We start from the raw sequence: 25713 nt of genomic DNA, 5'->3' as shown, positions 1-25713 counted from the left end.
GAAACTCGAGAGTGATGCTTAACCGCTGTCATACGATTTCATCAATTATTTGTCCGTGAATTTGGGGTCTGTTAAGATCGTCGCGAAATGAATAATTATATTAATGACTGTTAATTTCGAGTCAATGCACCACGTATCTGTATTTATTCTAATGCACAAGGCGTTTATTACAGTTTATAGTTAGTGCAGTTACGCGTATACACATGTGCCGGATATAAATTCAACTATCAAGTTTGCTTTATATTTTTCAAATTGCCATTTATGCTTGCAATCTCATGTATACAGGGTGAGTCGTAAAGGCTGTCCCAACCTTTTACCATGACAGATGAATTACCAACCGCAACTGTAGCCAACTCGGGAAAAAATGGATTAAATCTCGTTCTACCTGTCTCAATCATGTAATATCTAATTACATTTCACGAGAAAAAATTAGATATTGCATGATTGAGACAGGTAGAACGAGATTTAATCCATTTTTCCCCCGAGTTGGCTACAGTTGCGGTTGGTAATTCACCTCTTATGGTAAACGGTTGGGACAGTCTTTACGACTCACCCTGTATCTACGACTCGTGCTATTTGATTTGAGGCTTTCATGGGGCGCGCAGTTCTAGCAGAAAAATTAACGCGACGATGTCATCAATAATACTGTTTATTGTGACAAATATTACATGCCTCAGTGGTTGAATTGGTGGATGAGACACTCGCCTAGAGTGTAGGGAGGTCCAGGTTCAAACCCTGGCTGAAGTAGTTTTTCGCAATGAATTTCTTTAATTAGAATTTGCTGCCAGCCGTGGGTCGTCATACAATTTTCTACATTGGTTAATCAATTACTGGCGTTAAATAATTCTTTACGTTTCATATATTTGTTGTATCGTACGGAAGAACCACGAAATATTCTTGAGACCAAAAAATAAGAGATATTGTCTCTTCGGTAATAACAGATTTATTCGTTAAATATGACACTGTCCGAGATTGAAAAATGTTCGGCTAGGAATTTATGAAATATCAACGCGCCTCTGTCGGTGCTCTCGCCGCATTCGCGTTTGTATGCCGCGAGACACGCTCGAGCGGATTGGAAACAAAAGCAAGAACGACTTCCTGCCGACTGTAAATATCACGTTGATAAATCTACGTGGAAGTGCGGATGACTGTGCATACAAATCGTCAGCTATTGGTCCCGCGGCACGGGCGAAACGCGGCCGGTGCGCTTGAAACGAGATAACGCGCGGGAAAAATAAACGCGGCTCTGAGAGATCGAACGTTGTTTCATGGTAATTTAATTAGATTTGCGTCTCGCTGTCTTTCGAAAAAGCTTACACGATTAATTACGGATACGCGTACACGCACACTGTACTGTACAAACGCGCGAGAAATTGTTGCCATCGCCTGATACGCTAAAGATTCCCGGAAAAAAGGGAATGCGTTATCTCCATTGCAGTATCTCATTTTTATCGGCGCGAGGATTGGAATTCCGTTTGCCCAGTCTCTTTTTCTCCATGCATCTCTACGGCTGCAGCGAATTTCTTAGTCTCGCACATCTGCCGTTCGTGGGGTCATATCGGTGCCTCTAATCTGTTCATTAGTCCTAATATACCGAGCTACCACACGTTTACTCCCCATCAGATATTACTCGTCGTGTCACTCAGCCTCGGTTTTACGACCTCGAGAATGAACCGCTCGTTCTAAAATGATCGGCGGTTGCAGCTAACTTTTTCGTCTTTCTTCTACAACGATGGTCAAAGAAAAGCTGGTTGAGTTGCGACAAGCGTATGATGCACGGAGAGAAGTTCCTCTTACAATTTATCCGGAAAAACATGCGATCATTGGGACAACGGGACATTTCGAAAAACTTTATGAGAGCTTTGTGAAATTTTACAAGTAAAATGTAGAATTACTAGTGAAATGTATGGCAAAATTTAAAAAAACTCATAAAATTCTTCGAAACACCGTGTTGTCCCACGATTACACTTTCGGGATAAATTAAAAGAAAATTCTCTCTGTGTACGTAAATAAATTTTTAGTTTATCCGATATGTGTCTGGTGTACGATTATTTTGGATAGACGTTCAAAAGCCGAGAATAGTGATCTTCGATTTAAATTCCCCTTGCTTTCCTTGTTGAATTACATATCGAATATAGTGGTTAGTTTGTCTTGCACGCGCTTAGGAATTAATCTGCTTCCGCGGATTAATTGCACCGTGTCGAGGGTAAAGGAAGCAATACGTTTGACGTGAAAAACTTAGTTATATCGGAAACAACCGGGAAGCCCGGCGGAGATAGATAGTAATTAAGCGGAAAGCATGATCCCGAATAATTCCTATCCGCTCGATGACGATAACAGGTCGAGGAAGGGCAATCCAGTCGCGGAACATATCTGCGGGCCCGCTGCCAATCGTCCGTACATAATTGGATATAGAATCGTGCGGCCTTTACTCGCGTACGCTCTTCCCTCCGCGACGTGCCCCCGTCCCGGGTTAGGAATGTAATTAGTCAGACGGGCACCGGGCACAATCTTGGCCGCCGATCGGTAAGTCCCTTCGTTACCGCTGATGCCTGTACGCCATGCCCTCCGAGATTGCCGCGTCCGAGATCGGAGCGATTGCCCAGTCGTAAATACGCGCGCGATAATTAAAATTACTGACTGATTACCTCGTCGGATTGCGCTTACGCGAGAGACATTTCGGTCTGGTGAGTGTCGGAAGGCCAATCGTCGACAGTGCGTTCTGTGCCACGAGCTTCGTATCTCGTCACTCGTACGAGTGTCCTGCTGTAGCGAATATCATCGCGCACCTTATCACACGGGGATAATTTTTTCTTCAAATTTGTCCGGAAAATCATGTAATCGTGGGACAACATGGCATTTAAAAGAATTTTATGCGTTTTTTAAATTTCACCATACATTTTACTAGTTGTATGGTAAAATTTCGAAAACTCTCATACAGTTCTTCAATATACCACGTTGTCTCACGATTACATGATCTTCAGGGTAAATTTTAAGAGAAAATTCTCCCCGTGCACTATTTGCAATAGGCGAAAGGATTAAAAGTGTCGCGACGGAGCTGTCTGTATCGCAGGCATTGAGGGAAAAGGTGAGAGTAACGCACTACTGTCGACCTTCCTTCCCACGTGCAATGAATATCCGGCCTTCTCCCGCGTTATCACATCGAAATCATTCTCGTCACTCCGCATCATCGCTTGACGACGACTAAGTACGTTCTCACGATTCCACAAAATGAAAGATCGAGTTGAAGTGCAATCTTTTTAAATTTCTCCGAGGGGAAAGATTTTTCTCTCTCCTCCTTTGAAATCCGTGTTACGTTTAATTATTATACACAGTCATAAATTATCCCCCGAAGATATATTACTTGAGAAAAGCCCCGAGCCCTGGCATGCAGTAGTCGAAAAGAAAAATTTGAGAAATAGCGTGCGAGAGAGAAGGAGCGAGGGGGGTGGGGGAGCAGCTTGTACGGGTGGAACGTGCGATAGGTACACAGCGGGGGACGCAGACGGGATTGCGTTGAACATCGTTTCGCGAGGAATCGTCGGTACCGATCCTGCTGTCGTTCCCCGTACTTCGCGCACGTTCCCCCGTAACAATAAGAACGAGTTCGCAGACGATCTCAGAATTCTCGCGTCCTGGGTCGCGCCGGTGGCTTCCCTCGTGACTCCGCACGCTCGCAACACGATGTTGTGTTATTCAAATGGACTCGAAAGAGAGAAATAAAGAATAAGCTTCCTCCTTGTAAAAGCGTTCCGATACTATCTCGGGCTACCGCTATCGCGCGTGTATATCTAATGCGTCAGTGAGGTCCCGTCTGTCCCTCTCTTTTTTTTTTGTATCTGTCGCTCGATACCTTCATAAAGCGAGTGACATCGCGTATATGAAAGGGCGGGAAGGGAGAAGAGCGGAGGAGAGGTAACAGTTTTAAATTACGAGGCAATTTGGGGCGGTATTTTTCATGAATGAAGTACTGCTGTTCCTGACGTAAAATCTGCGAATAAAAGCTACTAGGAGTGAGGATTTTACGATATTTATTAATAAAAGAATATTTATTAATAACAGTATCTTGTTTGAAAGAGAACGGGGGCTTTTATTCCTTACAGAACCGTAATACTGAGAACCAAAAAAGCATGGAAATAATTACCGTAGAACAGTAATTCCGAATGATTCAATTACAGAGTTTCCAGTAATTATTTCAGTGCTTTTCTCGGGTTCCCAGTATTACGTTTCTGCAGGGGATTTTACTCCACGTAATCGAAAAAATATCGAAGAAGCTACCTCGCGTTTAGAAACTACTTTCTCTTCTTACCGTTTGCTGAAAATTAATTATAACTTGCAAATTATTGGCGAGATTGGCGAGTTCGCCGTAGAAAAGGCATGGAATTTGTACAAGAGATTGATTGCTGTTACTCTGCCGTCAAAATGAGGTCAATGATCCCGGGACGTACCCGGGGAACATTACCAATCGGATAGAAGGGAGCAATGTTGCGACGAACAAGCGCAAATCGCAACGATGTGCAAATCGCGCGGCGCGATATTATCGTGGCAATTTCCGCCGTGTCATTCAGCCCGGTAGGCCTTTACTAGCCATCTTATTACTTGCACAGAGGAGCGAAATTATAGATTCTCCAAAGTGCAAGAGGGCGATTATACCATTATACCTCTGCGCGCGTGCGCACGCGCTCTCGTCCTGGGCGTAGGTATGCCGGTACATGTATAACGGTAACGCCGATCGTCTTGTCAGCTGACCTTACGGATATATCGCGAGGTACACGTACGTGCGCCCGTACGATATACCCGTGGTGGCCGATCTGCTGCCATCCGCGCTTCACCACGCCCAGCCGGAGGAAAGGAGCACGCCGGCGTCATGTTCGATGCCAAGATAACAACGGCGATTACCTTGAATAGTTGCGGGCACGAAAAGCTGGCGATTGTGGATCTGTAAAAAAAAGTACAAGTCGGACAAGCTGTATAAAAATGTATGATCGTCCTCGTGTTCCCAAACGAACGCCGATCAATGGCAGATGGGAGATTTTCCGAGCGATTTGACGTTTTCGCGAAAACGTCGAGTACGAAAGTGTCGGCCGTCAGTCGAGGACGACGGAATCTGCACGGACGGAGCTATCGGCTGGAGCTGTCGGCAATCACCTGGCATCGATCTTGTCTCTTACGGGTCTAATTAAGCGGAGCGTAAGCGTACGATTGATTCGCATCGCGGGATGCTGACGTTCTCCGTTAAAATGTTTCGCGTGGCGAATTAGCATAAACGTCAACGATCCGCGCAAGAGAGACGGGCAAAAACTCGTGACAGTTTTATCAGCGAACGCGTTGCGTATGCACGTGTGCGGCCGTTGGCTCGTGCACCACGCCTCCGTCGAGAAAAGGAGCACCGCACGATTCTACGGTCCTATACCGGTATTGAGATACTATCGGTCGGCATTGCGCTTAGGCCGCCTAGGAGTCCGGCTTTAATAGCCTGCAGCCACGGCAATCGGCCAGAAATCGCTCGTACCTCAGCTCGTTGTATTTTCGCATTCGCGCGTGCACGTGTGTGCGCACGTTTGCACGTCCATCGTGCACAAGAGAACGTTTCCTGGAGCAAAGTTTCCAGGTCGGAGAAAAACACCAATCGCCAGCGGATACCCTTTCCTGGCGCCATTTGCGTATTTTTTTTTTCACTCGTTATTTGTGCCCGTCGTTGTGCGCCCAGCGAAACGAACCTTCGTATCGTTATTTATTTGTTCGGATAATTGCTAATTGGATTACACACACGATGCTCGTTCGATTGCTCGGTTGATGAAGTCGTGGACAGTTCCGTGAACTTCTCGGGGCGAAAGTCCGTGTCCCGTGACAGGATGTAAACTCGAAATGTCGTGCCTTTGCCGTAATTTGTTCCCCCGAAGTAGCGTGACATCCCTGGCGATACGTCAAGATGTAATCTATCCCGGTCCCTAATTCTCATCAAGCGAGTCATTCATTCTTAATCGGTTAATAACGGCCGTCGAACGCGATCGGTGCGCGCCGACGACGATCGATCATTCGGCCCGATCCTCGGATCGACGTATCATATAATTACTGCGGCAGCTCCCGCGATTTCTAGCCGACCTCTCTCCCGTCGAATCTCTCACGAAATCGTTTTCTCTTCTGTGTTTCAGCAAAAGGTGAAGTTTTGGTTCGCCACGGGCGGTGCCGGATTCTGCATCAGTCGAGCGTTGGCGTTGAAGATGACGCCGGTGGCTGGGTGAGTCTCCTCCACCTCCTTTTCGCTCCACTTTCGTTTACGTCTCGTAGGACACCTAATATCGCCTACCAAATGTTACATCGTTCTCACTTAAAGAGTAATTGACATTTTTGTCTGTATTTAGCCTGAAATGAAAGAGGAAACATTTGTGTTTCATGTACAGTAGGTTAAAATTTAAACAATTTTCATCCACATTAAAAAGAATAAAAACGGCAAAATCGGGAGTTTGGAAAAATCTACAATAGCATCGCCTACAAATTTTTATAAAATCATTTATCAACATGTATGAGTTTGTGAAGCTATAGATATTTATTATTTTACATCATGCAAACGTTTGTGGAAGTCAAAAAGTTTTTAATTTGTGATTATGTTTAAAAAATGTTTCACACTATTTCGAAATATTTATACGTCGAGTCAATTTGTGCTCTTTTTATTCTTTTTTCATTCTATATTTATGGGCGATATCAGGTGTCTTTGCCCTGTACACCGAGAAAAAAAGTTGATATACCTAAGTTCTATAGAACTTGGTCCGAGTTCTAGTTTCGAGAAATGTGTAGCCAGTCAACGTGCAACTTTTATGGAATAGCTGCACGTTGATTGGCTACACATTTCTCGAAACTAGAACGTGGACCAAGTCGTAGCATCGTGGACACAGGCCTAGCGACGAGCGGTCCACGGGTTCGCTCGTACAACGATATCGGGGACCGGGGGAATAAACAATTGGCCACTGTGCGCCGTAAACGGCGATTTACGGCCAACGCAAGTGCGCGAACGCTTTTCGACCTTCCGCCGGCGCAATCATCCCGATGATCGCGCATATAAACGTCATACGTGCTAACTGCGGTGCCGGTCGAAGTGCACTTATTGGGGGCAACGTCGGTAACGGCAGACATAATTGACCGTCGTTACGAGTCTACGTAGCGATCGACGATTTTTTTTATCGGTACTCATTGCGCCGCCACGCCTCGGCGGTTAGCGGTTTTCTGCAAAGCCGACTTTTACGGGAGAAAGAAACTCCTATATGTAATTATCAGGTACAATGTTTGTATCAGATAGTCCGTAATAGATAGCGCCGATCGTTCGCCGATCGATCCAAGTAAGCGTGACTAGGCAAAGCCGCCGGCGTTATTTAATCCTCCGCTGCAGGTAGAAACACCATAGAATGGCGTATAGAAGAAGAGATGAGATAGTATTCAGGGAGGGACGTGAGCGTTAATATGCATTTTCACGTTACATTAAATCCCGAAAGAACTACAGCGATGTGCAGCGGTAACACGTGTCACACGTGTCATGCGTGACCGATCGCATTCTATGGAGATTTCTACTCTATGATAAAAAACACCTGCCGCAAAGAGAGAAAGAGAGAGATTGTAAGTTGTAGTCAATTATCTTACTCGGCGATTGTGGATTCTAACATTCGATAGAACAAGTCAAACAATTAAAGTTTCATACAATTGCAATACGTAAATACAAAAATGTTGCAACTATAAGCATCGTGGACACAGACCTCGCGAACGGAGGGTCACGATCCAGTTTTTCTGCGTCTCGTGCCTATCGATGTGAATCAGAAGCTTGAACTTCACGACCGCCCATGAAATCTCTTCACTTGATCAGCTCTTGATTCGATCGGTTTATTCCAGATCTCGCGGTCGTCCTCCTTGTCTTCCACCTGCGCATCCTTGTCCTCTCAGCCTCCTCATACGGATTCGGTGGCAGAACGAACGCGAATGGGTCCGGCAAAAAGAGCCAGCACCTGGGAGGGCTCGCGAATTAGTTGTACCTCCCTTTTCTCGTTTTTTTTCCCCACTCTAGCTTCGTCACGCTCCTCCGTCCGTCCTGCGGTATACACGGTCCCGGCATTATTCCGCCTCCCGGTACACTCGTTCGCTTCGCGCAGCGATGCGAATGGCAGGGACGGGGGAAGGAAACGGGGGCAAGTACATCGAACGGCTTTCTCATTCAGAGCTGCCGGACGATTCTCTCTCTCGTCGACACCATTTTATTTCGCCGGACGTAATCCGCGGCGGCTTTATCTGCTCGCGTGATTTATCGCGACTAAACGCCGGTCGATGATGGCTGCGTAATTTATGCTTATCGCTATAATTCGACACCCCGCTGCTGGGAATGAAGAGAGACAATAATATAATTTTTTTTTTTACTTCGAAGACGCTCGCGGCAGCTGCGCGAAGAGGTAAAACTTCGTTACCAGTCGCGCGTGAATTATTCCGCGAAATTTCCATACATTTTTCGTCGCGCTGCCTCGCGAGATACTCGCGACGCTCGGATGAATTTTACCGGCCATCTCTGGCGTCCCTCGTCTCCCGCGAGCCGCGTTTTACGTTTTACGTTACTTTTACATTATTTCAGACGCCGCCAGAGGATGATACCGAGGCGGCAGTAAGTACCGGCCGGTAATCCCACTTGTCTTTCTTTCCGGGAGCGGCGCGCAGTTTACGTTCATGCGTTTTAATTTATTCTGCTCAAAATGCGCTATGCCGTTTCGTACTTAAGAAAGTAACGGATATCACGCTGCCACTTTTCATTTTGCACGAGCGAACACTTCTCATCCGAGTTGTGAAGGGTAAAAACGCTCTCAGCACTTTTTCGTGCGCTTCTCTCTCAGCCTATTTAGGATTTTCTTATTTCGTTGTTAACAGGCTAGAAGGAAGGAAGGAAAATCGCTTTTAGTCCCTCTTTCCTGATATCTAGCTGAGAACGCATAACACAATTGTCCCCGCGTTTCAGCCTCTTCTATTTTCATCACCCCGGATCTCCTTTAGACAAGCTCTCGTGAAACAAAAGCGTTAGCAAATCGACTTACGTTTTCGCGCGGTTGGAAATCCTCCTTCTCCCCAGTTTGTACCATTGAGTTAAATGTCCCATTAATATGCTGTAATTGGAGATTTCTCAAGCATTTAATCTGCCCGCAGAAGTTACTTTTTATCCCGTGAATCGTCGATTGTGAAAGAGTAGTGTTAATTCCGTGTCATTCTGGTCATCCTACATTGTTTGACAAATCGGAGCAAAATCCACTTAAACTTGAGATTAGGAAACTTTGTTCCGATTGGCCAAATTTCAATCTAATCTCAATCCGTAGTTTAATACTGGCTCTGTGGTTTTTGCGAATCTCATCTCTTCTTTGAGTATTTGGACTCTGCTTGTTCTGCGGATCTTAGATGCTTTTCGATAACCGAATGCATTCAGGTATACTGGTTCTTGTACGACCAATTATTGTGGTCGGCCGAGCAGATTGTCCTTCGACTTCAACGAGTTCTCACGATTGTCATAAGATCCACCTCAAGTTCTAGTAGACGTTCCACTGATTGCTCCTGGGTTATCATACGTTCACATCCGTCCCGTTGGGTTCATTGCTATAATTCCTTTTCCATTGCATTTCTATTGCCACGACGTGTAGATTATTTACGCGTGTGGCATTGAAATTTAAACTTACTATAATTATAGCGGCTTCAGTATCCGCCGTAGAGAGAATGCAATAAATCCGAATTCGCGAAGCGGTTCCGTCGTCGCGTTAGCCATTAATCGAGCGACGAAGGGGGATAATGGTCAGTTATCTCGTGGCTCTCGCGGAAATGGATCTTAATTAACGGCGAACGCAAGGAGCCGCCGTTCGTTACAATGGAACTGGTGAGACGAACGGGTTGATTACCACCCACGTGCAGATGCAGGGAAGTGCGGCAGGAAGGCATGCGTGGAGCACGTTGCGTACGCTCGCTCTTATGCGTATACCTATATTTACATCATTTCCTTGTTAGCGCGGAGCGCGCACGCGGAAAGAGGAGGCTGAAGGAGGAAGAGGGCAATAAATAAGAGAGATTAGAGCGCAAGGAGACGATGAATGCCGCGCGGTGTTTCTACGACAGTTTCAGTTGCATGGCTGCGCGTGTATTCAGTATATTTTATAGGGTGTAGAATCGATTAGTATCGTTATATTTACATATTAGAGAAATAATTTAAAAGAAACACTTAAACCGAACAAATTTTAATACTGGGACATGTTATGAAGTCATTTAGTATTAGAGAATTAAAGGGTTTCGGGTCCTGGAGGTTATAAATAACAAAAGCTTCCTTCCTTCCAATTAATTGTATCTTAACTTTATGCATCTTACAAATAATTTAATTCCAGATAATATTTTAATACATAAATTTGAATGTTAAGAGCTTACGATCAATGATCGCCCCAAAAGCATAAAGGAGAAATAGGATCGATAAGAAATTTTATTGTACATATAAGCTACAGTTAGAATTGAAAGGAAGGGAGAGGAAGAAATAATTGTAAGACCATTCTGTATATAGATTCCAACTCGTACTATCATTTCTTGCTGTTCGCTCTCCCGTTTGCGTACTTTATCTTTCCATCCAGGAATTATCGGAGAATAAGAGCAAGAAATCACTAAAAACTATCCTCTCCCTATCGCTCCTAACTTTACGATCTTCGCGCGCATCGATTATAACGTTAACGTACCGAGGAAAATTGCGCAGACGAGAAATGAAGCAAAAATCCAAGTGCAACGCGAAACGTCAATATCCTTCATCAAATATTGAAAACCGGTGTAATCACGTCAAGCTGAGCTCGCGGTGCTTTAAAGGCCTCCGTGATCTTCACACCATCTCTATATTTATCTATGAAAAAGAGTTAACGCAATAATAGGCCACATTTTTGTTTACAATGTTGTAAAAAAATCAAGTCACAATTGAAATTGCACCGATTTCGGTAGCTTTCAAAATGCTGCAAAATCATGTCTCCTCTGCCTGTTGACTTCACCGCTTTGCACTTTTCCTTTTTGTTCGCCCTTTTTCGTTTTATTCGGTGCTCGTGTACACGCGTGCGTGTATGTGTGTACCTGTTCGCCGAGCATTTTTATTGGCCTTAAAAACTTGAAAGCGAGTGAGCGCACCTGCGAGTGAGCGCTTAGTCTCGCTCGCCGACAGCTTCCTCCTTTGAATCCGTTGGATTCCGACTTGATCGTAAACGGTTGCTGTGGGATCTTTGGGAGATTTCTTCCGAATCAGATTTGGGAATTACGGGAGTCACAATTTGCCGCTTAATTTGCAAATGCCGTAAATCCGGTTTTGAATTTCCGTGAGACGCGCCTTTAAATCGACGTATCAAATATTGGGTGTGCGTCGTTTTTCTAGTAAACTTAATTAAACCGTACGTGACAGCTGTGAATAAACAACTGCACGCGTAATGCGAACAGCAGACATTTAAGCTGCCTTCTTATACGATTTTTTTTGGCTTCTTACTGTAATCAGGTTACCGGGAATGCGCGGTGGCGTCTTCCTCCGCTCGTGATAAACGTGTCGTCGAAATTACGCAGTGGGAAAGAAGGAAGGGAAGACTCTGAGCAAATGCTCGGAAATACAAAGCTCTACGTGTGTTAAGAAACGAAACCGAGAACGCCGATGTCTCCTTTAATAAAATTTATTTCCGTTGTTTTCTGATTTATTATAATTACGAATTTAATTTACTATTACGATTCTTCGTGCACAATATTCGGGAAGCTATTATCTAAATTCCGAAGCAATTCCCTACCGGATTTAATTGCTACAAAGTCCATAAAGTCTTGGGGTTTGTGTTTCCGCTATAAATCGGAGACATTTAATCTTATCGGGACTAACGAATTAAAATCGTCCCACGGGTTTCGGCCCGGCCCGAAAGTCCCGATAATAAACGTGTCGGAATAATTCCGCGGTCGGTGAGAAACGGAAAAAAAAGGAAGAAAGTCAAGGGAACGCGGAGCGAGAGAGAGAAGAGGGGGAATCGGAGAGATTCGACGAAGCTCGCGTCTGTGGATCTCTTCGATTCCCTTATTGCTTGCCTAATTGGATTCCTTTCTACCATCGGCGTGATCGCCGCGTATACATCTATCAGCCCGCGGCTCGTGAAACCAATTTGGGCATTCCTATACATATATATGTATATATGCAGTTGTGGGCACGCACGGTGATCTATAGGTTGAAAACTACAGCGACCGCATCGGTCCCTTCTGTTTTCTGCGTTTTGTTCTTCGAAGCGTGTTAGAATACGTCTCGTATAGATTAACTTAGGTCATGTTAGGATATACATTTGTAATCTTGTAATATATATGCAAGATGTACGCTGTGATTTAATCAGAATTGAATTTTCCTTGGCAAAAATTAAGTCGGGCCCCATTGTTTCTTTTTATACTCTTCAATATTTGACGTTCAACGTCGAATTCACACGGAGAATTTTCTTTTAAAATTTATCCTGAAAATATTGTAATCGTGAGATAACGCGGCATTTCGAAGAATTTTACGATTTTTTTTTAATTTTACCATACATTGCGCTAGTAATTATACGTAGTATTACTATTTACTAGTAAAATGTATGGTGGACTTTAAAGAAACTCTTATAAAGTAAATGCCATGTTGTAATCTGAATACAAATGCGTGTTCATAAACTCATTTAAAAAAAGTGTTGCATTCTGTACATGTACATACATGTAGATATGCGTATGGTATGTTCATGCACATCTCAATTCCACGTTAAACTCACGCCACTGTGTTTTATCGCTCGAAGTCTTCGTGCGCCGTCCACCTCGATCGATATCGATTCAATTGCGAATACACGACATGTTTTCACGATCAGTGACTACATTTTACCTGTCCTCCATGTCGGATTGAAAACGAATTGCGTTACGCGCAATATGTCTAAATCTTAACTTCATTACCTTCATGCCAAGGTTATGAAGAAACGAATCAGTAACTGATGTTTTTTTTTACAAATATTGACTACTTGTCTTATCTCAAATTAAAATTTTATATCAGTGTTATAGCAAGTAAAAGTAAATTAGGACTTTAATCTAGTTTCATCTTTTTCCTATTTAAGTTGCAATTAATTTCTTTTAAAAACTATTAATATCGTGAGAAAAACTCGATTTCTGATTGGCTAGAGAATTTATAATTAAACAAATTTTATGTTAGAGTACGAGAGTAATTTTTGGACACATTGCATTTTTATTTGCTGCGAAATTTCGAGTGAAAAATCTCTTCGTATACTAGTAAAACTCGTGGAATAAATACATACAGTAGTAATGGAGATCAAGTGGCGCTTCTTTCAATTCGGCTCGGTATTAACACACACAGAAGCGTGTCCCATGGAAATCGATATCACTCGTGTTTGATGCCATGTGCTATAAAGCACGAAGTAAGAGGCTTTATAAATGTACTCTATTCGATCGACGGCACACGCGCGTATATGCGGGTACGCGTATTGAACGATCAATAAAGTGCATTCTTTCAACCAGGAACCGAGTGCTATTTTGTAAGTTGAAGCGAACGATGAAAAGAAAGGTATGGAATATAAAACACAGATCTGTTATTCGCGACAGGCAAGTATGAGTGTGTCCACCTGTCGACATCGAAAATGTATCTGTTTCTATTCATACGTATAATACGCAAAATGTCTAAATTGCAATGCTGGTACGTAGATTGGCATGTAAAACTATTTCGATGGATTCCAATACTTGGCGCTTTCTCTTTACTTTTTTTTTAAAAAAAGGTCAGTTTTGTGGTATCTGATGTTATATATCACATATCCAAACTTTAATTCTAGCTGAACATGTCCGACCAACAGAATTGAATTAATTTCAGAAAGTCCATATTCCTTTCCAAGTCAATTAATAATTGAAAAACTTGACGTATACCTATTGCACCTGTAATTCAATTCGTTAGTGCCGCGTATTATTTTGTCGTTCGGTCAACCAAGTAAATACCAACGGAAATTTTTTAAATCACGACTGGCAGAACAATTGGGAGAGTTCTTCCCCGAACTTGTTCGCATCGCGTGTTCGTGTGTCGCTCGCCGTCGAGCAAACAACAACGAAAAGCACCAAGGACGCGTCTCCAAGGCGACGCCCTTCCCCTCGCGTACCGCGTCCCCGATTCTTTTTCCTTATAACCCCGAAAATTCGATTTCGTTGCCGCCAGGTATTTTAACGAGACCGATATTCCGTGGCGGCGGTGTGCCGAAAGGCCTGCGGGTGACGAACGACGGGGTGTGTGTACACGAATTCGGGACTAATCTGCCCAATTAAAAAGGACCCGGTGACCACGGCGGAGAGAAACTGCGGGTACGACGGGCACAGATTCGAGAATCCGCCGATGGTATTCGCTAATGAGTGCGATTCCTCTAGTTCTCTCCGTTCCACTCACGCTTCTTCCTACCCTCGCCTTCTCTCCCGGGCTTTTTTCTCCCGCCCTCTCTTTTTCGGCTACGTGTCTAGGGCGGTCGCGATCCTGGGGGGTACTGGAAAACGTTAATTAAGCAAGCCACTTCCGAGCGCTTTGCGTAAAACGGGACCGTCGTTAATTGGACGGCCGGCACCGAGACTTTCGGCGAGTTATCTCGTCGCGAAGCGTGAGAACATTGTGCGGAGAGTAATTTCGGCAAAACCGGCCGGGAGGATTTTCTTAAGCTCATCGCTAAAATATTTGCAGAATTTACGAAACGAGTTTTTAACGACCGACAATTTAATCCTTTATTAAGCACCGCGTGCTGATCTCTTTCTGATGAAAATACACAAATTTCGGAGAGTAATCTCTCCAAGAGGAATCTTCTCTCATTTTTTTAACGACAGACTGAACAATCAATTTAATACGAATAATGATTAGATAAATTAAATTGTTTGATATCAATTTATTTATAAGGTAAAAAATTTTTTAAGGGTGATTAAATTACTGTTGTCCGATTTCGACGCGCGCCTTGAATTAATTTTATTTAAAAAATAAGTTGTCCAATCGCGCCGTTTACGAGACAAGTCGACTGATCTCTTTCGCAAGGTCGTATCTCGATTTTACGTAATTTTGTGGTTTTTTTGCGCTTAAACGCTCATTCTGGACCAGAATTAGTCGAAATGCACTCTATTATATTGGAGCGGTGATGAAAATTGCGCAAGTTTTTAAGCGGGCTGTTTCCAAGCGATAAACGTTTCCTCTCTTCCCATGCGAAATTCTCGTTAATATAGTGGGCTCGTTAATTAGTGGACGCGTACGACCGAGGTAACGTCAAACTGTTCGAAAAAGTGTTGGACGGGTCCTCTGTCACTGAGCATTATATCGACGTAGTAGGTCCCGCATCGCGAGTGCTTCATTTCGTCGTTACCTTATTTTATCCTGCCGAGCGCACCTGCGCTTCCCCCTCGTTCCCCCCTTTCCCTCCCTTCGTCCGTTCTGCCGGTTGAGAGGCTCTCGTTGCATCGCAAATGTATGCAGGTCGTACACGACCTAGCCTAAGAAGCGTATTTCTGGTTCCGCACACTCCGCGGCCCCATCAGAGATGTCGGATTACGTATCCGTTGGTCGTCCAACAAATGAGAACGCGGCGAACCGCGTCGTCTCGGTGGGCGCGGGGTCGGAGCTTCCTGCAGCATAGGCCAACCGAAATACCCGAGTCCTCGGGCAGCGATTAACGGCGACTCGATAACGAATTTCCGCGTTATCGTCACGTTCCGGACGCGTTAACTTCAGCTCGAATAGACAAATCTCCGTGGTGCATTTCGACTGATTCTGGTCCAGAATGGGCGTTTAAGCGCAAAAACCACAAAAATTGCGTAAAATCGAGATACGACCTTGCGAGAGTGACCAGTGGATATTTGGTCTCGTAAATGACGGGGCTTGTTTTTAAAATAAAAGTTATTCACTCGCAGCCCTATCTTGGGATCGCACGTTTGTTTACTAATTGGAAATTATATATTGAAATCTTGAATTCTATTTTAGTTGGCTCCCCGATACGTTTAGGAATTTCCCCCTTTCTTATCCTCGACATACCGTACGCGCGTCCCATTTCGAGAGGCTCTCAGGGTACCTTCGGGCCGCGGCGGCGCCCCTTTGAGACATTTGTCCATTCGTGTTCTTTCACGTATCTGACACACTCTCTTCCTTTCTCTCACGCGACGTTGCTGGCCAATGTATATATCGTATATGTACAATATATATATATACATACATATATACGGGGTTCGGTCACCAAAGTTGTGACTACCTGCCGTCGCCTCTAATTGGCACGATTTATGTCCGCCGTGGATCGTGCATCTCTCGCCTTCGCGTTCGTGGCCAGCCGTCGACTCCACGCCCGTCGAAATTTCCGTCGATTCGTGCGAACCGGCGTCTCTCTCTCTCTCTCTGTGTGTATGTGTGTCGACGGAAGATCGCAACCACCTGTTGCGGGGCTCTTGCGGGAAGACGCTGCGTTCGTTTACGCGCTATCTCGTTGGACGCTCGTAGTTTCGTCTCGGAAGCTTCAGCGATAGCTCCGGAAAGCGCCTCGCCTTCCTGAACGAGGCGTTATCGGCGCGGTACAAGCAGTTAGGGGGATCGTTTCCGCGTTCCTTAATGGAGACTACGTGTTCGCATTACAGGATGGTGATCCACGCGATCCGAAAATAATTTCGCGATCGGTCGTGCGGAAATCCCGTTCGCGTGTGTACACGCAATCCGCCGATCGCGAGCCAACCGTCGCGCCGTCGTCGTCGCCGGCTAACGGCACCGATAACAGAGTATTCGATCGGTGGCTCTTCGATTAATAGTGCGTATTAACGGATTAATCGACGGGGATTCGTTACCACGGTGCCCGCGGCGGTGTCGGCATCGCGTGTCAGCGGCAGGCGCTTAATTAATGCGAAGGGGGGTCGACTTTGAATGCGGACCAACCAGTTTGATGCGGAGAAGCGGTAGCGATCGCGCAACAGCAACGGCAGTTAGGAGCGGCAGGTGCGCTGCCTCTCGCTCGGCGCCTAATCTGCATGAGCGGAATGCAGCCGATTTAAAGCTCCGGGTCTCCTCGTTGCGGTTGTCGTCGCCGGGACCATGCGGCAATTAAATCGTTTACGTCACGCGCACCGAGACCGGCCAGGGTTTCCTCGTCACTTGTACATCTTCCGCTACTCCTTCCACGTCGGACGCCAGTCGTAAGTGCGCTAGATTATAAAGGAGAGTAACGATCGCGTCGGACGAGCGCGTTATTGGGTGGAAAGTGATCGTTACGTCGCGCGCGATGGCTTGACGGAACATATCCGCTCTTGCTCCGCTTTGATTAATGCTAGGATTAAAGAAGAAAATGATGGTGAGAAATGGACGTTAATGCGTCGCGTATTCAATGATTGATCCCTAGACTATTACTGGCGAGTTATGGACGGGGAGAAAAAGCAGCAGGAGCTATGTAACACGTGTCCTTAAAATAGGGACAGCTAATGCTGTTGCTGCAAGTTAAACCTGGTCAACTCTGCTAGAGATGTATGATACTCAGCAAAATGTAACAACAAAATTTAACAGAAATTTCTCTATCTCATATTAGGAGCCTATTTCATAATAGGGGACTTTTCTCTATACAGCATAATATCTGTACCTGAGAGATCAACTGTCATAACCAACATTTATACAGAGAGCCGAAATTAACTTGCATTTCTATAAGTTGCTTTTTAAGATAATATTTTTATAATATTCTAAAGTTTGTTTGCAAACATTGCTTTGTAAGTAATAATAAAATTAATAATTTCCAGAATAATTGGAGCATTCAGATTAAGATATAATAAAATCTGAAAATCAATAATTTTGTAATCGCGACAATTTACTTCTCAGGTACAGATATAATACAGTCGATGCATACGTAAATGCACAAAGGTATACGGTGGGGCTAACTGCAACGCCCCTTCCAGGTATATAAGTTCTAAGGGTATTGGCCGCAAATGTCTACTGTCTTCCTTTTACACTTTCAAAGTGCGTCGCGCAGTCCATGCTATAGATCGACGATTGGCAGGCATCGTGTATCTCCGAAGGGTAGCGTAGAACATCACGCTGAGAAATAAAGGGACACTACGTGATTGGCCTCGTTTCACGATACGCCTAACCTGATGCTGGCCGAGCCAATTATCCTTTCTTCTTTTTTTTTAAGCAGTAGTATTCTTTTTTTGCGACAATCTTCCCCGTACTTGTGTATACACCCCTTTCCATACCCAAGAGCGACTCTCGCGTCGCGTTCCGCCGTCGTCGCCACGTTTCCGGCCGACCTTAATCGTGCATGCGTGTCGAGTGCCACGCGAAGGACTTGAGGACCTTAAGCTGGCATCGCGTGACTTTCGGGGTGGTGCATAGGATCGGTAATTTATTCCCGCCGGAGACCCTGTCCCGAGGTTCCGTGACGTGTCTCTCGGTCTATTTGTTTTCTTCCATAATTCGCCGCGCGCGGATGAACGACCGTCGCGAAAAGAGTCGGCGAAGATCGTGCCTCTGCGGACGCGCGGACATACAAGGTGCGTGGCGCCATGGGAATGAGTTAATTACTTCATACGCAACGCGGGTAGTGGCTGGTAATTATTTCGTGTAGCAGCAGATACCCGCAAGCAAACGTTGAGTGTTCGGGCGGCATGTAATCGCTAAATTACATCCGTATATCTCGCAGCATTTTTAATGAAGTTGATACATAAAAAATGGTTATTCTTATCCTGATTGAAAATAGTGGGAACATTATATTATGAGAATCTTATACTTACAATATTACACTTATCAAAAAAGATATATTTTTTAAAATACGTTTTGCCAAAATTTTAATTTTATATAGACAAGTCCTCTGTTATGAGATAGGATTCTAAACGGAGTTTCTGTTAAATTAATAGGCATCATCTGTTGGTTCCACCATGAATTTATTGCCCTTGGAGTGAAATCTGTTTAGTGGAAAATTCATTGTTAGATCGTGTAATCGTTGCGAGAAAAGATTTGTGATTGAATTAGAACGTTGAAAACCTGCTATCTTATATTAGAATCCTATCTCATAACAGAGGACTTTCTTTTAATAATGCCGAGGGTTACATTTATAACAATAGTGTCTCTTGGCGCATCTAAGATAGTAAAAATATATATTCTATATTTGATTTGCTTATTAGAAATATTGAAATAATTTTATTAAAATAAAAAACAGAATATGTTTTTCTTTTCCAAAGAATTTCTTCTGAAAATTTTATTTATTAAGTTATATTTGTGATAACTTTGCACGGCAGATCTGAAAATTATGTGAAATTATTTTACATAAAAGTGAAAATCTTTTTTCGTAATTGATAAATTTTTATAGAAGAAGAGACAGAAAACAACTAAAAATAAAGAGACATTAGTTTAAGAAATGTCACTTCAAAAAATTTTTTGAAAATTGGTGTTAAAAAGATAGTTTCTTCAGTCATCGTCAGATAGCAGCAGATACCGGTCAGTAATATATAGTACTAGACGCAACCACTTGAGGTCTCTGGCTGCGGTCAAACTGCTGCTACAAACGCTCCGAAGATTCTCCTTTTCTTTTCTTTTAATAAAAAAGGAGAAGAGAAACGCTTTGATGCATTCGTACAGCGGCAGCTTGACTGTAGCCTCTACTTCTTGTGTTTCTCGCTTTCATTCATGTTCTCAGGATTTGAGAGATAAAATTTAATAGCCACGTTTAGCAATAATTGCGCAGTCATTAAACATTGTTCGTACGTAGTTGATTGTTAGTTTTAAATTTAAATTAATCGCATATTATACGAAGACTTAATAATTTTTTACGCTAAACACGTTCGATAGTTTTGCTCTAGTAGTGTCCTAGACAAATGAAAAGATTTGTTTCTTTACAGTTGAACTAGCTATAGTAATTTTAAATCTATTCTTTTTCTTTCCACATTGAAAAGAGAATAATATACAGTCTTATTAGTATTGTACTTCTACATTCGAATGTAATAAATTTACATTAAGAATGAAAATTGACGACGACACTTTTAAATACCGCGCGCGACGCTTAGACGCTACAGAAGTTGGAAAATTTAAATTTCTCAGCGTTGACGCTCGAACTAACATGACGTCACAAAATCGTCTTGAGGCGCGTCAGATGACGCCCATGAAAAGGCGCCTTAAAGTCACTAGATATATATCTAGTGACTTTAGGCGCCTTAATTCTTTCTGCTCTGGCTGAATGTGATTGGCTCTCGGATCCGTTAGCTTAAAATACTACAAAATGGCAGCTGAACGATTTTCTGTACGTTGAATCTGTTGAATCATCGTCAGGGATGGGCATCATTCGCCATTTTGCCGTCTTCGCCGTACGTTGTTCGTCGTACATTTATCGGATTCATTAATACGCAATAGATTGTTTGGAGGAAACATTGAACACGACGGACGAAAATCGACGACACTCTCTCCAGGGACGGAACGTACGCATTGGTGTTATCCGTTGATGCGCGTAACAGTCGTCTCTGAAAGAGAAGCGTGGTTACGCGTAAGGTGTTGGAATAATCGTGTCGGGACATCTCCGTCTTCAGTGCGATGGTAATCCGAAAATATCTCGTGATAATATAAGTGTACAGATGAAATCGCTAGTTTCCCAATCGAGCAGATACTTCCGTAATAGCGTCTCAAGATCTTTCGACCAGATATTATTGTGCGACTAATCTGCGACATTTGCGTTTTGTTTCAGTGGCGGAAAGTTCATCACCGTCGGTGACAGAATCAGGTTGCCGGACGACGTAACAATGGGTTACATCATCGAGTACCTTCTAAAAAAGCAACTCACTGTGGTGGAGCAGTTCCACTCGCACTTGGAGCCGATGAAGTTCCTGAACAGGGATACCTTCCACGAGCAGGTAATTTCAATATGTTCCTTGCCTTTTACATTCTGTTTCGAGCAAGAGAATTTTATTACCTTTTGTGATAGTCTCTATGCTTGACTAAGCATTTGTTACATGATAGAATGTGATTTCGCAATGAATCTGTAGTTGACGCTGAGACGCGTTGCAGTGAATAATTTTTGTTCAACAAAATCTCTTCCATTTTATTATTGGCGCTAAAATAATCAAGTCTCAACGCTATAGTCCTTAAAATCTCTTAATTAAGAGGTTCAGTTTAATGTTCATACAGTATTACGTACGTATACAACGTAATTTGGATATCTATGAGCAGACATGATTTGCTACTGTAATGCGAGATAGATGCAATCAACATTAATGCCCGTGACATGTTCTGGGTGTGTAATGGTCGCGATAAATAGTATGATGATAAATAATGGAACGAGAATAGGATGATTTGAAGCCCACGATGATCCAGACCACGCGCGCACTGTCTCATTTCTTGAAACACAGTGGCTATTATTTAATTGTACAGTTTCCGTTTATTATCAGTTCGCAAGCTACTTCAGTAGAAGTAATTGCAAAATCTGTCGTCGATAGCACGAACTAAATTGGCCTGCGTACGTTACATTCTCTTTTGTATGGCATTTCATATATGGTACATGCGTGACACGTATACATAAGAGATGATAATAGACAAAAATAGAAGGCTTAATTTTGATACATTAATTTTAAAAATCCGATACAAAATTTTTATCAGAATTGTGTTATTACATCGGAATAAAAAAAATTTGTTTTCAAATATTTTGTACGTGCATCTCGATACAAGAAAATTATTTTAAAATTTTGGCTCGTGGTTCTTTGTGTTCGAGATGTGTTGTTATACATCAAGATCGAGTTACAGCGTGTATTACGAGTGATTGTAGCGTAAAGTAAAACGTTGGCACAAAAAGAATTGTCTTTCATCACCAGCATCTCTCTGTCTCGCTCGCATCTTCCCCTCTCTTTCTGCTCTCAGATTTCCCCAAATGTACGCAGAAACGATGTGTTAAAAGTAAACGATATTGCTTTTAACATCGTATCAGTTACATTATACAATTTCGGACAATTTTCTGTTTTCGAAAGAAAGTTTTCGTAATTTTCATTTAATTAAAGTATTCTTTTTGTGTTTTCCAGGTCTCTTTTAGTTATTCCAAAGGACCTAGAGACGAGTGGAATATCCTGAAAATTGATGGTTTCGATATGAAGGATGATCCAAAGAGGTAATACTGCCCTGAATTTTATTCTAGTTTCGTATACTCCAAATATTTTCATATTTCATGTTTGATCGATTCATACCATTAATTTGCATCAGTACTCACAATTTATGTACAAATATATAAATTTAAATTTTTTTTCTCTGCGACAGAAAGTTTTACCTGCATTAGAATTCTGTTTCTTTTTAAATTTCGTTACATACTCTTCCGTAAATTTCGGAATACTATATCTTGAAGCGATTAAGTTTTTGAAAAAAATGTTTAATACAATAGTTGTTGGGTTTAAAGAGAGCTATTTGATGGGTGGGGTCAGATTTTTTATACAGTACATAGAACGCATTTTATTCTAAATTATTTTGTATCATTACTGCGAACGAAGAATATCTTTTGAAACACGTGAAACCATGTTCGCCATACTCGCGGGTAATGGTTAAATAATTTGCTTTCTTCGTCGGTCTGTCTTAAATAATTTCATGTTTGCGCGAGCGAGTAAATGATCGTTTTGTGAAATGATGGCGCATCTCAGGTGTAGACATCTGCAATTTGTGTCCGCGTTAATGTACGTGCGCGAAATGCCTCATGATGTTTTCCCTGTAATTGGCACCGGTGAAAGACAGAAGGGAGATGAGTAATTATGAGGACGACATCGCGGCGTGTTCTCATAAGTTTTAATTGACTTTGTAATAATTGCGACTTTTGGAGCCCGTTTCTCTTCTCCTTGTCTTTCCTTATCTTTACCGAGCGAAAGAAACGACTTCTTTCCTGTTGACGCAAATGTTTTGTACCGCGATTAGCTATCAAGACTTTTTACTTAGTGAGGAATAAACGAAGTTTCGTCTGTGAATATTAATGAGAGACCTTGAAACCAGTCGTTATTAGTGACGTATACTGTTTCAGAGATATCTCATAAGATCTGTCTCATAAGAGGAGACTTTCTTCTATATTTTCTAAATATCTTTTATTAACTTCTTTTTATCTCGTCGTCTATTTCCTTATTATCTTTAATAACACGTGAATTAGGGGCTCTGTTCTTGATATTCTATAGATGTGAATATGCAAATAATCATTGTTAATAATTATATTTGAACATCTCTAGAACAATGTTCTTGATAATTATAAATGACACGTATACTCAACTTTTTCTTTGCAGTATTATGAATGGATCACATTATACGGTTTTTTTTTTCGAGAAATTTATACGTTCAATGAATATAATAAACACAAGTTTTTTAAAAGAGTAGAATGTTACGTGCAAAGTATAAATCAAGTCTGTAATTAAAGTAATTTGTATGATAGAGAGTTGAGAAGAATATTGGTACATAGGAAGCTCGTGCAGACAGTAGATGCGAAATACTCAGACAATTATTAGGAAGATTATTAACAGATTTAATGGAATGGAAACTTGTTAATAGAAATAAATATGTTTATAATATGAATATTATACGAATAATGAATAAATATTAATTTTTAACGAGATAAAGTTATATTATTATAATGTAATTGCAACGATATAGCTTTAATATAATTGGCAATTATTTTATGAATATAAACGTTTAAAATAATTACATAAATTACAAAATGTTATGTTCTTATTAAAAGTTTTTTTGCTTAAATTTATATAATTTATAGCACGTCAAGTATAAAAATTTCTATATTTACAATTAAATCTTAAAATATTGCAGTTAAGTTAATATGTTTTGCATTCTCGTTAACATGTATCTATATTTTTTTGTTTCAGATTTAAATCCATCCATTGTCATCTGTTCCCACGTGTTCCTTATTGCCCGCACAGGTGATGAAGATTGCACGACGAATGTATGAATAAAGAAAGTCGGAAAACACTGATCTCTCACTGTTAGGAAAAATAGAGAAGAAGATGTAAGAGGTAAAGAGAACGAGAAGTAGAATTTATTCTCAATTGCAGAATGGAAGAAACAGAAGATCAACGTATGGTAAGGAGCATAATAGTTAATAATAAGATATTTGGGGAAATGGGTAAAAATGATCATTTTGCTGTTAATTTTTTATAACTTCATATGGGTAAAAATGCAATTTCTGTTTGCTATATTATTGCGCATTCAAACATATAACATTTCATGCATATATTGACGCAATGACATTTATGTAATACATAAACGAGGCGTTCTTTAAAAGAATGAAATGTGTTTCATTTCACATTTGTTGTTCATTCTTTTTATTCCGTTTTAAATAACTTTATTTTGCTTGAATGGAAGTCGTGAGGCGTTCTTTAAAAGAATTAAATGTGTTTCATTTCACATTTGTTGTTCATTCTTTTTATTCCGTTTTCATATATTGAGGCAATGACATTTATGTAATACATAAACGAGTCGTGAGGCGTTCTTTAAAAGAATTAAATGTGTTTCATTTCACATTTGTTGTTCATTCTTTTTATTCCGTTTTAAATAACTTTATTTTGCTTGAATGGAAAGTTCAGCATAATTCACGATGCATATGATTTATTCGACAAAATATTAGCATCGTATCTTTATCTAAATTTATTAAAACATATATGGTCACAGGATACTGAAATAATTTTTTGATATTACAAGTAATTTTCTGGCATTCTATCTTAATATCTAATATAGACTTACATAAGCGAATTAATAGATATATTGGTAAAAATGCAGATGAGGGGAGGCCGCCCCGATGACCTTGACCTTGACATATGTTGTCAAGGTCGCCCTTCTGAGTGACCTTGAAGAGGTTTTAGCCGTCGCTCGTAGTTCGTTAAAAAGATATTTAAAAAACAATGTCGACCAATTCTATGTAATATATTTCTGGTAGACTAACAAATAAGACCTATTTACAGAACATATCTCCTATTAAGAAAGAGGAGATATATTGATCGCTCGTAGTTCGTTAAAAAGATATTTAAAAAACAATGTCGACCAATTCTATGTAATATATTTCTGGTAGACTAACAAATAAGACCTATTTACAGAACATATCTCCTATTAAGAAAGAGGAGATATATTGACAGAATGATCTGGGTTAGGGTTGGGTTTGGTTAGGTCGAAACGATGCGGCGGCGGACAATCTCTCAAAGCTTTGTAGCCATATATACATACGTAATATTTGTTGCATTTGCATTCGTGCGGTATGATGGTTCCGTCTTCGCCGCAAGCGTTACCACGTTCGGCGGGGAGTTCGATTCCGTCGTTTGCGCCGTCGATTTGTGCCGTCGCGTTTTTCTTGGCAACGGTGGAGCTAGTGGCGGTGAATATTTCGCTTTTCATATGACATGCTTTTCGATTTTTATTCTCACTAATGTTTTCTCTTTTGGTGTACTATGTAGTTCGCCTTCCTTTTTCCCACTCGGAGGAGAAAATTCTATACAACGCAGACAATTTGCAATGTACTCCCTTACTTTTTCCTTTAAACGCGTAAACCAATAAACTTTATTAATGTTGGAAATAACTTTATCGATCCCAACGTGACCAATGTCATCATGACATGTGCGTATCACGTTATTCTCCATTGACGAGGATACATAGAATAGGAGCTTTCTGTTCTTATCCTTCCGATAAACAAGGCCATTTCGCATCTCGTAAAACTTATTTTCAGAATTTTCTAATTC

General features: G+C 41.8%; 1 protein-coding gene across 4 annotated transcripts in view; it reads left to right on the top strand.

The window, feature by feature from the left end:
* The window catches only part of LOC105562750 (fringe glycosyltransferase), a 102460-nt gene extending 77614 nt beyond the window's left edge, over nt 1-24846 (top strand). Inside the window, exons 5-9 of one of the 4 annotated variants that reach the window (XR_001008990.1) lie at nt 6156-6241; nt 20712-20877; nt 22036-22121; nt 23854-24356; nt 24471-24846. Coding sequence is in view for 1 of the 4 variants with exons in the window: in XM_012013805.1 (XP_011869195.1) it covers nt 6156-6241; nt 20712-20877; nt 22036-22121; nt 23854-23911 (396 nt within the window). In the remaining 3 variants the exon portion in view is untranslated. Of the gene's footprint in view, nt 1-6155; nt 6242-20711; nt 20878-22035; nt 22122-23853 lie in introns of all 4 variants that reach the window. The other 3 variants (XR_001008992.1, XR_001008991.1, XM_012013805.1) reach the window with 3 other exon arrangements.
* Nucleotides 24847-25713: the final 867 nt, after the last annotated feature.

The sequence above is a fragment of the Vollenhovia emeryi genome, unplaced genomic scaffold, assembly GCF_000949405.1.
Source record: "Vollenhovia emeryi isolate VEMERY1.0 unplaced genomic scaffold, V.emery_V1.0 DF939184.1, whole genome shotgun sequence".
Taxonomy (NCBI): domain Eukaryota; kingdom Metazoa; phylum Arthropoda; class Insecta; order Hymenoptera; family Formicidae; genus Vollenhovia; species Vollenhovia emeryi.
This window is presented reverse-complemented; position numbering and strand designations above follow the sequence as displayed.